The 14,759-nt window shown below is 37.3% G+C and overlaps 1 protein-coding gene across 3 annotated transcripts in view; it reads right to left on the bottom strand.

Moving 5' to 3' along the window:
• The window catches only part of STK32B (serine/threonine kinase 32B), a 185,811-nt gene that overhangs the window by 19,967 nt on the left and 151,085 nt on the right, over positions 1-14,759 (bottom strand). For all 3 annotated transcript variants that reach the window (XM_075709204.1, XM_075709205.1, XM_075709206.1), the window contains 5 exons: positions 13,608-13,711; positions 8,860-8,976; positions 7,624-7,749; positions 3,555-3,686; positions 2,721-2,785 (listed from right to left, as the gene is read on the bottom strand). In XM_075709204.1, coding sequence (XP_075565319.1) covers positions 2,721-2,785; positions 3,555-3,686; positions 7,624-7,749; positions 8,860-8,976; positions 13,608-13,711 — 544 coding nt within the window. The remainder of the gene's footprint in view (positions 1-2,720; positions 2,786-3,554; positions 3,687-7,623; positions 7,750-8,859; positions 8,977-13,607; positions 13,712-14,759) is intronic.

The following is a 14,759-nucleotide window of genomic DNA, read 5'->3' as shown; positions in this document are numbered from 1 at the left end:
GTCTAAAAGTTTCTGCTAGTCTCCTGAGCTTCTTGGAAAGAAAAAAAAAATATGGCTTATATTGAGATTTGCAGTATCTGTTGCAGGACGAAAGATATACAGTGAAAAAGAGACACAGCCTGAAAGTATCAGCAAGACATTCAATAAAAACAGATTTTGCTTTTCATAGCAGATATTTTACAAGTATTGGATTGCAAGATGTTGTGGAACTGGGATGGTTAACATATCACTCTAACTACACATTACTGTGTGACTTTCTGTTGCTCAATAAGAAATATCTGTAATTTTGCCTAGAATCCTTTTAGTTTGGGGATTCTTTTCTCATGAAAGATGGGCTAAATTTTTTTATTTTTGATTCACACTTTCTTAGGATTTATGTATTGTTCTGTGCCACTGAAGTAAACTGAGCAGAAGGCTTAAATCACAATGAATGTAATGAATATCTAAAGAAGTATTCAGATTTTTTCAACCAGCTAGACTACATAAGCAATTCTGCTCTATGCAGAGGAACACAGAGGAATATCAAAACATCTGGCTGTATTAATCTGAGACTGCTTTAAAGTCCGGCTTGGGATTGACACCTCACCCAATGCTATGATCATAGGAACAGTTCATGTCTTTCAGCATCTGCAGTTGTTCCTAAGAACATCATTGGCCATGTGGCTTTGGAAATCTATGTAAATACAGCTTCAGCCTGTACATACACCCTTGAGGGCATAGAAAGGTCTAAGGAAACCCACCATTAATTACTCTGGCATATACTGTGTAGCCTCTTCTCTCCGATATGATGACATCTGTGTCTGTCATTGCTCTTATTTTGGTCCCATTAACATGAATTCACTTTGCACTTCAAAAATTTGACCTCTACTTCCCCTCTTATTAACATTTTTGTCTTTGAAAAGTATGACAGAAGTCTCTCCATGTCCTTCTTCAGCTCTAATACAATTTAAATAAGAAATGATTGTAATCTGTCTTAAGACAATGCAGAATCTGTTGTAGATCTATACTAAATATTTTTCCTTTACCTTGTCAAAGCCAATCAAGCAATAACCGAAACACATGCTATTCTGAGTGAAGTGCATGTGTTTTATCTTTTGCTCCCATTTTACTTGTACTGCATTTAAATTTCTCCTTGATCTCTCATCAGCCTCTCAAGGTCCTGTATATCTTGTGTTGTTACTGTAGTTGTGCAATATGAAAAAAAATGAAAAAAACCTTCCTATGCAGCACTGCTGAAAACCATTTAAGAATAACATAGTAAAATCATGTCAAAAGAAATTGTTCAATGATAGTGAACACACACAATGGGATTCTGAAAGTGTTTTAACAAAATCTGGTATTTTATTTTATCTTTCAAAAATTGCTGTGTATTAGGTTTCCTTGATATATGATTCTGGAGTAGGTGAGAGGGTCATATCTGGAAATGAACTAGTTGTATGAACAACTTCTTGGAAATACATTAAAGTGATTTATCAGTGTAATCTTTTCTGAGTTTGTTATTACAATCTTAATCATTTTGTTTTTTGTGGGTTAATAAAACTCCTACAAAGTTCAGGCATTCCCTAGTTCACTGATACCAGAACTGATTCAGAGAAGTACACCAAGACCCTTCTGAAAACCTTTTATGAGCTGACTTGGTCTGGCTTTTCTTCTTTATGGCTCTTACATAAACATATGGCTCTCTCATGCTTAGATATCATTCAAAATGACATGAAGGATCTGTCAGACCTTCCTTTTCTTTGTACGTCCTTGCTGTCATTTCTGTAAGTAGTCAGTATTGGGCACAGACATGTCCAACAAATCTTAAAAGGAAAATGGGGTTATCCATGGCATAGTTTCCTTCATGACATCATGTCAACTGTGCAAAGTTCACAATTCCTTTCCCTGTTTTAATTACAGAAGACAGTAATTATCTGCATTGTAAGCATCGAGTAAGATATTCACAACTTTTTAATTAATATCTAACCTTCCACAACTCCATTAGAAAGGCTTGCAGATATAATTATATCAAATAAAACCACTGAATATACTTGGATGAAATGCAATAATTTGACCAAAGACACAAACATCTCCCTTGTTATGAGCTATATCTGTAACACAAATGGGTCCATAGTGGCTGCAACTCAAACACAGTAAACTATGTGAAATGCAGTGTCTTAATTGGATCAGAAAGATTATTGACATCCTTGGGATTCAGACTTGTGTTTCTACACATTCTGGCTGATGCTTAGACTATGAAGCACTTCCTTCCTGTCGAATACAGTTTTAATATTTAGGTCTGTTGAAATAACTAATGTTGAAATTACCTGGTTTATGGTCATGAAATATGAATAGAGTTTCCAAGTCAGAACACTGCAGTTCATATCAAAATTTCATGAGTTACCACTTCCCTTGGTTTTGTTCAAGTTGTGAAAAAGCAGCCCCTTTTATTGTATTCCCTTGGCTTAGTTGCTAACAGTTTCTCTGGAGAGTTTTGGTGACATTTACCTTATCTCTCTAACATACTTTCACCACAACCAGTTCTGTTTGCTTTCAGAGATGGAAGAACTACAAAACCATCACACCAGAGACTGTAAGAGGAAGAAATCAATGGAAATCCAGCCTTTTAGCCCCTGTTGCTGTGATCATTAATCTCTTTTCCTTACACTGAGAGAGAAAAAAATCATTCTCAAATTAATTTCAGTAGTGCATGCTAAACAGGCATTAAGAAATGCACTTACTTCTCTCTGTTGAATATGATGAATTCTTTCCTAACGGTTTCCAAGCACTGCTGCAGGTGTATGTTCTTTAAAAAACAGGATGAATAGGTTGATTAAAAAAGATGGAAAATGGTAGACAAAAATCACAACAACAGAAACGATACTGAACAAAACAGCTTATGAATGAATACTATCAAAATATTTTTTGAAGACTCTTCAAAAGTGGGCTGTGATAGGACAATCAATCCTTCTTTCTTTTGGAAGAAGTTGCCCACAAAGAGTTCCTGAGGATTTTTATGTCTGATGGCTCTAAGCATGAGCATTCAAAATCATTAGGAGTAGCAACAGAATTTATAAAACCTCACTGAAATGAAAATTCAAGTCTGGAAAACAGTTATTTCTTAATCTTCTCAGAAGCTTAGACTGTTTATACAATGGGTCTTTCTACATGAGACACATTAATCAAGACTGCAAGAGACAGCTTTAAAACATTTGTAAATAACAAGCTTTTCACTGCATACTTTTCATTTTTGGTACAAGTAGAGATAAATACTCCTTATAACTATCTGTCCATGTGTGGGAAACATATTTGCCAACTGGCAACACTTTTTCATACTTTAAATGAGCATCCATAAGAATCTTAAAAATTATTACAACTTAAACATGCTGTTAGTGTTTGACTGAAATAAATGCTTACTTTTCATCTTGCTTTGGAGATGGTTTACGCTATACATGAAATGACAGAAATAGAGGTCAAGTCTGTTTTCAGAGATGATAAAACTGAACTTAATTGATTTTGTCCATTAGAGAATATAAATGAAATGCCACTGACTGCAGCCACAGTCCACAGCTTACCAGTGGGCAGGTTTCCTTAGCTCCCTCTTTGGATTTGTTTTTGGCAAGTCGCTTTTTCTTTTTATGGAGAGGTTTGGACTCTAAAATCATTTCTTCAAGTTCAAATGTAGGATCACAGTTCAGTCTTCCTTTCTGGTACAAAAGGATTCAAAGTTACTCTTTGAAGCATCATTGTGTTTTTAAGTTTGTCTAGCAAGTGTTAATAGCATTAATAATGATTGAGCTGCCCAACCACATCTGTAAAATGAAAACTGTCTTTTTAGGCCTAGAGTAGTGCTTGAAGTTTAAATAAGGGAGTTAATAAAAAAACCCCCATATTCTAAAGCAATTATAAAGAGTTAGATCCTATTCCTACTCCTAGAGTGACTACAGTTGTTCCCCAATGAGAGAGATTAATCTCGCCCAAGGTCTTCATCAGAATATTGGTTAGTGCTGTAGAACATAAACAACAACTGTAATAGTGCAGGAGGAATGGGGAGCACCTCTAAGACCTTACTTGTTGAAATCTGATTTTCTGAAGAGTTGTGGGATTCAGTTACCTAGCTCCTATCCGTGATAACAAAGGAAGGAACAGGCTTTTTTTTGATTAGTAGCATTTATATCAAAAAATGGTTCTATTACAGTTTTTCTTACCCATTACTTATACTACTTAAATATTCTGGATTTTCCATTTTTGTGTTAATTTGTGGTGCTTGAACCAAATCTTAAGATTCTTTGTTGTATCAGGAAGTTCTTTTTTAAGCAGGATGATTGGAAACACCATTTGTATATGGCCATTTCCTTCCTTGATTCTTTTCAGATTCTTCCTTAATTCTTTTCAGGTTCTTGATTCTTTCAGATCTTTTCAGCATAAAAGTTTACAGGAGCATAGTTATGCCTTGAGGTTTTTTTTTTTTTTTTTTAATTCTATTCATTAGTGCAGTAAAGCCATCTCATGACAACATTTGGGATGAACTGTTCCTTTCCTATTTAGGAATAAGAGCTAGGGTATGGCCAGCAAATCTATGGTTCAGCTGAATCCAATAAATTTGTAAAAAGTCACTGCTTGGCATCCTAATTACTGGATCAGTGTTTTGCTACTCCTGTAATCAGAATAACGTGAGCTCCTTTCTTCTGCTCATTCTCTCAAAGCATATTAAAAAAAATTGCAAACAATTGGAATTGTGTGGTGCAAGATCTTAAAAGCAGCCTGTTTTCCTCTGGGACTTCTGGGAGTTCAATCACACCATTGTCACCATCAAGGTGGAAGTAATAAGACAAGTTATATATAAATAGCAGATATTATTTAGTAACCAAAGACACTAAACAGTAAAACCACATCAGAAACCACTTGTATAACTTGTGGTGTCCTACAATGAAACATTTGATTTAGAGATTATTCCATTGTTTTTATTCCTAGAAAAGTCTGCATACTCAAAGTATAATATTAAGCTGTCTTATGCCTTTTCCTGCACTCTATCTGGTCAGGTTTAGTAAAATTTATTTGTTTTTTATTAATGGAAGTTTATAGCTTACTTATATTTATTTATAAATAAATAATTCTTTAAGTCTGATCAATATCAGTTCCTGTTTTGAGCATGTACAGTTTTAAGATTTGTTTGACCACTTGAAAAATACATCACTTTAATTCTGCAGCTTTAAAAATGAAAGCAAATTACATTTAAATAATTTCTTGCTTCCTTTATCAAATATTTATCAACACAAAAAAAATACTAACAATTTATGACTCCGAGCTGAATATAAAGAAACTAGCTAAACCATAAAGAAACACATGTACTAGTTAAGTAAGAACGATGTTTATGGAATCAAACTACACAAGAAGAAACTGAAAAATAGAGCACTACCAGACACATAGGTTCCACAATTGTTTCTGAAATTACACTTAAAATTACTTTTTTTCATCATCCTTAAGAAGTCAGGAAACTTAACTGTACTCTCACAGGAGTAAGGTACCCTCAAAACACCCTAAATCCAGGTGGAAAGAAGCAAACAGCCACATGAGAACTGTGAATTAAGGACTTGGGGATACTGGTCTATGGCAAGACACAGACCATCACACTCGTTGTGCCCTAGCTTTTGGCAGGCTGGCCGTAAGCCAGCTGAATATGGAAAACTTGCAGTCCCTTTATTAGGTCCCATTACTACAGCCAAACTGCCGTACTTCACTGCTTAGGAGGCAGGCTTAGCAGGGTGGCAGACATTGCGTTAGCTGGCTATACGCTCCTGGACTGAAGCTAGCTTGAGTCAAATCCTTGGGAGCAGAGTGAAGATGGAAGATATGGCCCCAGGAGTTCAAGCTTGAGTGGGAGCAAGGAGGAGACTGAGGAGATGTCTGGGGAAAGACTAACACTGGGGCAGCAACAGGAGCAGAGAACAGACTTGCCATAGGCAGGTTTCAGTAGCCAGTTTTGCTGAAGCAGGTTGAAGTCCTCTCTCTTGACTTTAAGTCCTAAGACATGTACCCGGGCACAACCGGGCTTTGCAGAGTCTGGGACTCTCCTGCATCCCCATTTATGTTGTACCTTTGGATGTGGGAAACTGGATTCCTCTTTTAAAATACAAAGCAGGGTTGTGGAGTTTCCCACATGTTGACAGTTGTGGATTAAACTTTTAGCTAGGAGTTGGAGGTCTAAATAATCTGTTGGTTTTTGTCTCAGAAAGAGTCAACCCACACCTCCAAATATCTCAGAGGCCAATTCTAACTTGAAAAAAAGGAAAAGAGGAAAAGCAGTCTCCATTCATCTTGTAGGTCCATGCTACCTTGGAGAATGGAGTTCATGGTCTGCCAGGCCAGGGAGGAGCTTTGTTCTGCAGTGTTTTGCGTAGGATAGCAACCTGGGGGAGCACAGGGGAAAGGCCTGGCATGGCACGACAGTTATTCCAGCTGCAGGGTTGTTGAGTAAGAAGGAAGGAGTCCTGGCCTTGGTTTGGTAGATATGATATTCATCTCTCGAGCTTTCAGCTTGCACCATAATTGAGCTAAAATGTGAAAGGAAGGAATTTCACCCCTGCTTGCCCACCTACATCTTTCTTCTCCTGCAGGGTGCTGCTTCCAGGGAAGGCTCTGGTCAGATGCCAAGAAGCACAGCAAACACTGCCAGCACTGTCTTGGCAACGCACCGAGCTGACTTTGCTCCATTAGGCAATGCCCTCTCTCCATCAGCTTCTGCAGGGCTGGATCCTGTCCCCATCAGATTTAGCAAGAATGCTAATGTGTCCCTGGATGAGGATAGGGTCTAGCTATTCCCCCTTCCTCATCTTTATTCACAGCTGCATAAAAAGATACAAACAATCCTTAGTATGTTACAAATGTATCGTTTGGAGAAGAATTATGGTGCAATATGACTGAACACAGAATCATAGAATTATCTAGGTTAGAAAAGACTTTTAAGATCATTGAGTCCATCCATAAACCTAACACTGCCAAGTCCAGAAAGTGGGCAAGCAACAAAGTGGAGAAGCAAGTCAACACCACAGTCATTGCTTTTTATCCATGACCCTCAAATTCATTTAACTTACAAATGATCAAAATGGAAATATCCAGAAATTATGAACAAAATGGAACCACAGTAAAAAAGAAAGCACCAGATTCCCTCACAGAATCTGAATGTTTTAGTGTAGGAAACTGTCACAAAGTAAATAGGTCAGTCTTTTGAAACAGTATTTTTTAAGTGAAAAAGGAACAGCACATTGGGATGTTAAAAAGTCTTGCAAATGTTATTTAGATGCCTAAATTTCAGAGCAGCAACAGTCATCTTGGTATTCTTTGGCTCAAAGTTAACTCTGACAATCATTTGCTCTAACAGCTGAAATGTAAAGTCTGGAAAATGTTTTTTATTTGAAAGGGAACAAAAAGTGAACCAAGGTTAATTAGCTTCTGTTGTGATCTAATGAAATGGGCCAAATTTTCCCTTAGCTGTGACTGAGTAAATGAAAGCAGAATTCAAAGTAAAGCTTCTGTGAGAAGTACATCACTGAAGTGCAATATATGCAAGTGTAAACAAATAAAACAGCAGTGATAATTAAAGTTGGAATTTGCAAACACAGTTCACCTGGAATATCGACTTACATTAGGAACAAAGCCTGGGGTCACAGTTTTCTCTAGAACAGCATCCCAGTTGACATCAGTTAGGTATGGAGAGCTTTGGATGTCTGCAAGGCTTGACAGACGGCACTCTGGGTCCTTAGTGAGGAGCTGTGATCAAGCACAAAGCATTTTCTAAGGAACCGGATACCATATAAAAGAGTAAACATATCACACATAAATTGTATGATGCACAATTTAGAGTAAGAAAATGGCTAGGGAATCCTCTAACAACTCCTAGAAGGCTCAATCTAAAAAAATAAAAGTAATAACTCATAGGAAATTAATATAATTTAATTGCCACCAGATGTCTGTTGCAGGCATGAAGTGTATAAATGTATTAGTAACAAAAGTCTGTTTACAAATACACAAGAGTCTGAGTGACATGAAACATCACAGTTCAATGCTACCCAACAATTTGTATTTCGTCTTTAATTTATTGGAAGATATAGTTACTTCAAGCATCCTGGCAGCAATTAAAATTAACCACCTCATTGCTCCATCTATCAAAAATAGATTGCTCATTGCTGCAAAGCAAATTGATCTTCTATTGCTCTAGTCACACATTCACAAACATTTCCTGCTCAAATATCAGTACTGATGATCTGAAATACATAAAAGAGACAGATGATCCTTGCAGCATGGCCAGAAAATTAAACCAAACAAAAACCTGGGATTTTAAGGAAGAAAGCGATTTCCAGCGTCGTGATGCATTCAGAAAGAACCCCAGCTTGTAGCTTAGTGACATTTACAGCAAAGTGGCTTGACTTTTGTTGTTGCAGCTATAGCAACATGGGACAGGGAGAATACAGCCCTTTCCACTTCTAAGCTCCCTGGCTGGAAACTGTGGCAGAAATTCAGAGGGCAGAGTGGTCCTTCCCTTTTCCACATCCACAGCTAGGGCTGGAGATAATGGGGCCAGGGCACAGAGTGGGAATTAGTTTTGGTATCAGTAGTGAATCAGTTTTACAGTAAACAAAAAATTAGATTTCTATTTCTTTGAGACCATTAAATGCCTGAGTCTAAGCCTAAGAATAATCCAGCTTCTCAAGAGAGAATACTGTATCACTAACATTCAGAAAAGTCTGGGAATAAGCACTGCTTTCTTATCCTTGAAATTTTGACTACCTAATGTGTGTGCTTGCCTGATGCCTCTGCATTGTTGGAGGGGCTTCTGGAAGAGGAGAGAAGAGAGGACAGAAGGTGTTTGTGCTTTCTTACCTTTTTCAGTAGTGCTATCATGCCCTTGCACCATGCAGATGAGTAGTGAACTCTTTCTATCTTGAACATGTTGAGTATCTCATCAATGGGGGTGGCTGAATGAATTTCATAGGGTCTCTGGGATAAAGTTAAATCAATATCAAGTCAGCAAGAATGGTTAAAAGAGTGTAGGCAAATCATGTTTTCCTGAGCTCAGTATTGTTTATGCTGAAAATATCAAAACCACCAAAACATCTTACAACAATTTTGAGGCTAATCCTTCTCTGCATGTGTGCTTTTCTTTGGTCATGATGAATGTAATTACTCATAGATGCATTTCCTCTGCAAATTTTTCTGTCATGGAAAGAGGTATCAGTTCAAATGAGATGGCTTAATAATTTTGTTCCTGGGGCATTCTATATGAAATGTGGATTACTTACTACTTTTCGACTTGTAGTACTAGAATGTACTTGTGATCTAAACTGACAAAATGGAAAAGCGGTAGCTGAAGGGAGCTTGTCATCCTGGTTTTACTGAGTAGTAGATGGAGAAATTAAGAAATGCTTACAAAAATCTGTGTAAGAACCACAGTAAAAAAGTAGACTCCAAATGCCAGTCATTCTCCTTTGCTCATTTTGGAACCTAAAATTAACTCATTACATGGACCTATGGATTATATGGACCTGCTGTTCTGTGTTTGCAGCATCTAAATTCTGCTATAGGTGAAGAGAAGCTGCAGGCTTCACAGTGCTTTGTTCATGAAGATTGCTGTGATTTATCTTTTATTAAATATAGCATTTGGAAATGAAAATACTACACATAAAATTATATTCTTATTAATTATTGTGCACTTATTTTTTAAAGACTTGTACTTGTGAAACAAGTTGTTAGAACGATACTCTATGTTGACGTATTTTTTTTAAACAAGGGTAGAGTGTGGATTGCTTGTGAATTAAGTTGTACCCAGCAGGTGACAAATATGTGATATGAGATCTGCAGCCGTCATAGCAGCAATGTGCAAATTGATGCATCATAATTCATACACAACATAGAGTTATCTTCTAATCCAATATCCTCAACAGGAAAGAGCAGACACTCATTACCTTCACTAAGAACTGAATCATCCCTTGACTTTTGCTAATGTGTACTGGTAGCAGACTATAATTTAAGAACATTTCTAGGTGTTAGTTACCTAATCTGATGGTGAATTAAAGCCACTCTTCATAAAGACCCAGAAAATATTCTTATTTTGAGGATTCGTGCACATGTTTAACTTTGAACATCTGTATGAAACCAAGTCCATTCCAAGGCATTAGGGTGTTCTAAAAATAAATCCAAGGATTGCTTAAATCTTTTTGCTTTGATTCACATTCAGTTAGTCTGTTGTCATTTAGTTATATCATGTCCATATGAATTCAACAGGACCTAAATGCATGCTCTGAATCCATAATTTTCTTGAATCAGGTTCAAAACTGTCATTTGAAATAGTCTGTCATATGTTTTTCCCTACCTGTGGTAATGCTGCCATAGAACAGCTATTAAAAATGAAAGGTTAATATTCTGTCTGTTGTCAAGAAGTAACCTACTGCTGATTTAGACTTGATACAATGATGTGACCAATATGAACACTGAGCCAGAATTTATACTAACAAATTGCTAGAAATGGTGACTTAGCTCTAAAAATAGCAACTTGAAGGAATAATAAATCTTTGAAAGAAGTAAAAATTGAGAATAAAAATAAGAAAGTTTTTCTGTTAAGGTTGTTTCTGCACATGCCTTTTTGCTCACTGGAAAAATCCTCAAAAGACTTACCTCATTTTAAAGTTTATTAGCATTATGCAGTCTTACTTGATTTTTTCAGATTTGCAGAGATCTTTAATATTGTTCTTAGTTAATTTGAACTACAAGTACTGAAAGAAATGGCAATTATAAGCTTGGTCTTTTGAGGTCCTTCATACCTATATTTCCCATGTTTTTCAGCTATTCAATTCACTTGAGGGTCAGATCCCTCCTGTTTTATTTTGTGAAAAATGAAAAAAAAAAAAAAATCTGTTTTTCTTTTGTTCGTGATGTTTTACCAAAATTTTTTGTGTACTCTTCACATCACAGTGAAAGTCAGAGTCCAAGAATCCCACCTACTACCTCTTTCCTTCACCTTGTCTCTATTGAGGGCATGGTATATACAGCTAGTATAATATTTTAGCAGTTGTCTATAGCTTAGGAACAGACTGACATGTGTCATGGTTTGTATCATGCAGTTTAATTTCATGGACGTGGGGAAAAGATCAATGTTTGGTGCAAAGCTTTATAAATTTACTTTTTTGGTTGTTAGGTCTTTTGCCAATAACTGGCTAAGGAGAGAAATGTGCCTGCAACATACTGAGAAATGCTAGCTCAAAAGATGGTCCAGACAGCTCCATACCAGGTGCAATGTACTGTTATAGCTACAGCCCTGTTTCCAGCAATGCGTTGTCTTGGCCGCCTGGCAGTAGGGAGTAATGCATGAGAATGGCTGCAATGCCTTGAGCACCCTGAGCCTCTTCTAAGGACTCTTCCATCCGTAAGAGTAGAGGCAAATAAAACCAAAAATTCAGCTCAATAAAAAGCAACTCATTTTTACTTAGCTCCTCTTGAATTCAGACAGGCAGTGTCATATGCTATGCACAGCTCAGAGGTGGAAAACGATCAAAAATTCTAATGCTCCTCATTTCTAATGCTCCTTCCTTCCTGCCTGCCTGCATTCCCCAGGCACTAGGGCGCACCATGCTCCAACTGCAGAAAGCCATATCTCTGGGTGGCTCTGCCCAGTGCAACACCCTCCTCTTCCCCCCGGCCTGCTGTAGCAGGAGCAGGTGGGCTGCACCGAGCACCCACCCATCTGCTCTGTGGCCATGGGGCTCTCTTCTTGCGGCTGAACAAAGTGCTGTGGGAGCGTGGAGGAGGAGGGCGCTGCCTGTCTGCAGGTTTAGCTTGCAGCCTTGTAGGCGCAAGCTGCTTCTTTGCAGCCATCTGCACGGGGCTGCTGCAACAGATGGAACTTTGGAGCTCGTGGTTGCTGCAGACAGCAACATGCCTTGGGTTAAGCACATTTCCTCAACCTGCCGCTACTTCTCTTGTCATCACTCCTGTCAGTTTAGGCCTTGTCTAGACTAGAAACATTTAGAAATATAATTCAGGGAAAAATACTCCTTTCCCAGTCCATACAAAGGTGTGGGCTGCCAAGCCACCCTCTGGCTTGCTCAGTGGGCAAGAGCAACTCTTCAGGAGAAAACAAGCAGCTGGCTTGGTTGACTGGAGCATGGACAGATGGCAATGTTTTTATTAAAAAAAAAAAAATTGATTTAGTCTCAGCTTTGCTTTGTCTGTAGCTAGATAGACTTATTCAGAGAAGACTGTACGGCTCTTGGTAAATGGATACAATTCTATACAATTTTTCATTTATTAAAGTGACTAGGTATCTTTTGTGATTCATCTTGGGAGTCCAGCTTTCCATACACAATGATTCATTGTACTGCTTTCTTGGAGACACTCACTGGTGAAAGGGTTGATATAAAAACATCAGGATGTTCTTTTAATTTATTATATGTACAGCCAGTACTACCGTCTGTGACTAGGGTTGAGAAAGTATTATGCTTATCACTGCCAGACCTTAACTGTTCAGGTTAAAATTTTCTGTCCTGGGAAGAATGTCAGCTAAAACACTCAGTAATTTCTGAGAATGATAGCAGAGAAAAATTGCAAAGACTTTTTTAATACTCCTGTGCTTTGAGAAATCTTTGTTTCAGGAGCATGACTTTTGCCATTTCTATGGAAATACAAAATAGTTTGGCAAGTTTTAGGCCTTTGAAAAATGTAGCTTCTGGATTGAAGTAACAATGTGCAGACACTCTGAAATGTAGTTTTCCATCTAAAAATGGGAATAATAATTGTTTTTCATTTCTAGTTTCCTTTGTCTGTCACCCTACGTGACTGTGAGACCTTTATGGGATGGATTGTCTCACACTACAAAGTGCCTAGCAGGACAGGGTAGCAGTACTGTGTTAGTGTCATATGATAACAAATACTCCTCCCTTAAAACCAGCATACTGCAATGCAATAAAACCCACTTTCCAAAATAGGAATTAAAAATTTAAAAAACCAGCTACTTTAGCTACATCATTATTCTGAAATAGTATCTAAATTACTCTTTTCCATAGGGAATAGTAAATCCTTAAGCAAAAAACTTCAATCCTTTGAACCAAAATGGAATAGAATTTTCCATTATCTTCTGTGATATTTGACCACGCTCAGGAAGATTTTTCATTAAGCTTATTCACATAATCGATTAGATAAGTAACAAGTGCACTGAAAGATAAGCATTTTCTGTAGTTGGGCCAAGCATCTTAGGATATTACATTAGCTCTTTCAAGGTATTAGCCAAGAGAATCAAAGATATAATAAAGCCTGAAGTAACTCAACTTCTATTTGGAAAAAAATACCATTGTTTCCAATTCAGCATTGTTGAGATATCATTAAAACATTAGGTTTTTCCATAGCGCACACAGAAATTTTATGTCCATTTTAGGCAAATGCACATAATGTAATTGAGAGTGGGGTGAAACTTTCCTGAGAATGTTTCCAGCTGGAAAGGACACAGGACGGCATTCCTGACCTGAACTGCAGCCCCCTCCACTCAAATTTTATCATGAAGAGTGCATTCAGGGGCACTACAAACTTTGGGACTTCTGTCAGTCAATATGTTAAATAACAACAAAACCCATCATTCTTACCCAACCCCTCAGTAATTCGTATGCTGTAATTCCTAGCGACCACCAGTCTACAGGGTACGAGTATCCTGGACCTCCATCCATAAAGGCCTGGAACACTTCCGGAGCTAAAACAATAAATCGAATCAAACGAAAAGCATTATATTAAGGTTAGACTACAGATCATTAATGTTGGTTTTGAAAAATGAATAAGGATGCAATTAACTGGAATTAAATACGTTTGTAAACACAGCGTTTTCAAGATGCAATTTCAGTGCCTTGGTTTGCTGGCAATGAGTGACCTTCACTGGTCAGGGTTTTTCAAAAGCCAATAACTTCATATGTTAATTCCTACGTGGTCCATTTAAGTTTTATGTTATGTAAATAAAAATAAGTAAAGGAGGGGAATTCCTGAACTGGAGTGTGACTTGGAATATTTAGGGTAATGTAAACATTTTATGGGATAAATATGCAAGCAAGGTGATTCTTTGTGATTGATGGAGGTGTTGAATATGGTAAATCTCATCCTTATTCTACATTTGCATAGAATTAATCAGATGGGTTTTAAAGGTATTCAACATAGGAAAATGGTAAATAAAGACAAATGCTAACACTGATTGTATGCTGTGAGAAACTCTGTCATGACTGGAAATAAACACACTGTCAATAAACTAACTAATTCCATAAAAATAACTTTCCTGGGAGAAAAAAAATTACCTTTTCAAAACAAGGATGCAGTTGGCTAATTTCAGCAAGAAAGACATACTAAATAATACCACTGTAGTTTCTTCAGAAAGCCATATATAAGTAAGAGAGGATATGAAATGAAATGTAAAGTCAGTCATGCTTTTCTAATTATTTCACAGCAGAATCTCAGTACACTTTGTGAAAACAACACTTTCCCTGGGGATTTTCTAAACAACACTACCACCAACCGTAACATCATGCTAGATTGCATGCGAGCCTCTTCTGGACAAGATACCGAGTCTAATGTATCACATTACCACCTGATTACCATCGCATCACTTTCTAATGGGCATACTGAGATGAAAAATGTAATCTGGTCACACTTACTTCTGACTGGCAGTTTGGGATTTGACTATGTATGGCATTTAAAGAAGCACCTTTAATTAAAGGAAAGGCGTTCCTTCCATAGGAGTTTTTGTAGTGCTTGCA

The sequence above is a fragment of the Pelecanus crispus genome, chromosome 4 (assembly GCF_030463565.1).
Source record: "Pelecanus crispus isolate bPelCri1 chromosome 4, bPelCri1.pri, whole genome shotgun sequence".
Taxonomy (NCBI): Eukaryota; Metazoa; Chordata; class Aves; order Pelecaniformes; family Pelecanidae; genus Pelecanus; species Pelecanus crispus.
This window is presented reverse-complemented; position numbering and strand designations above follow the sequence as displayed.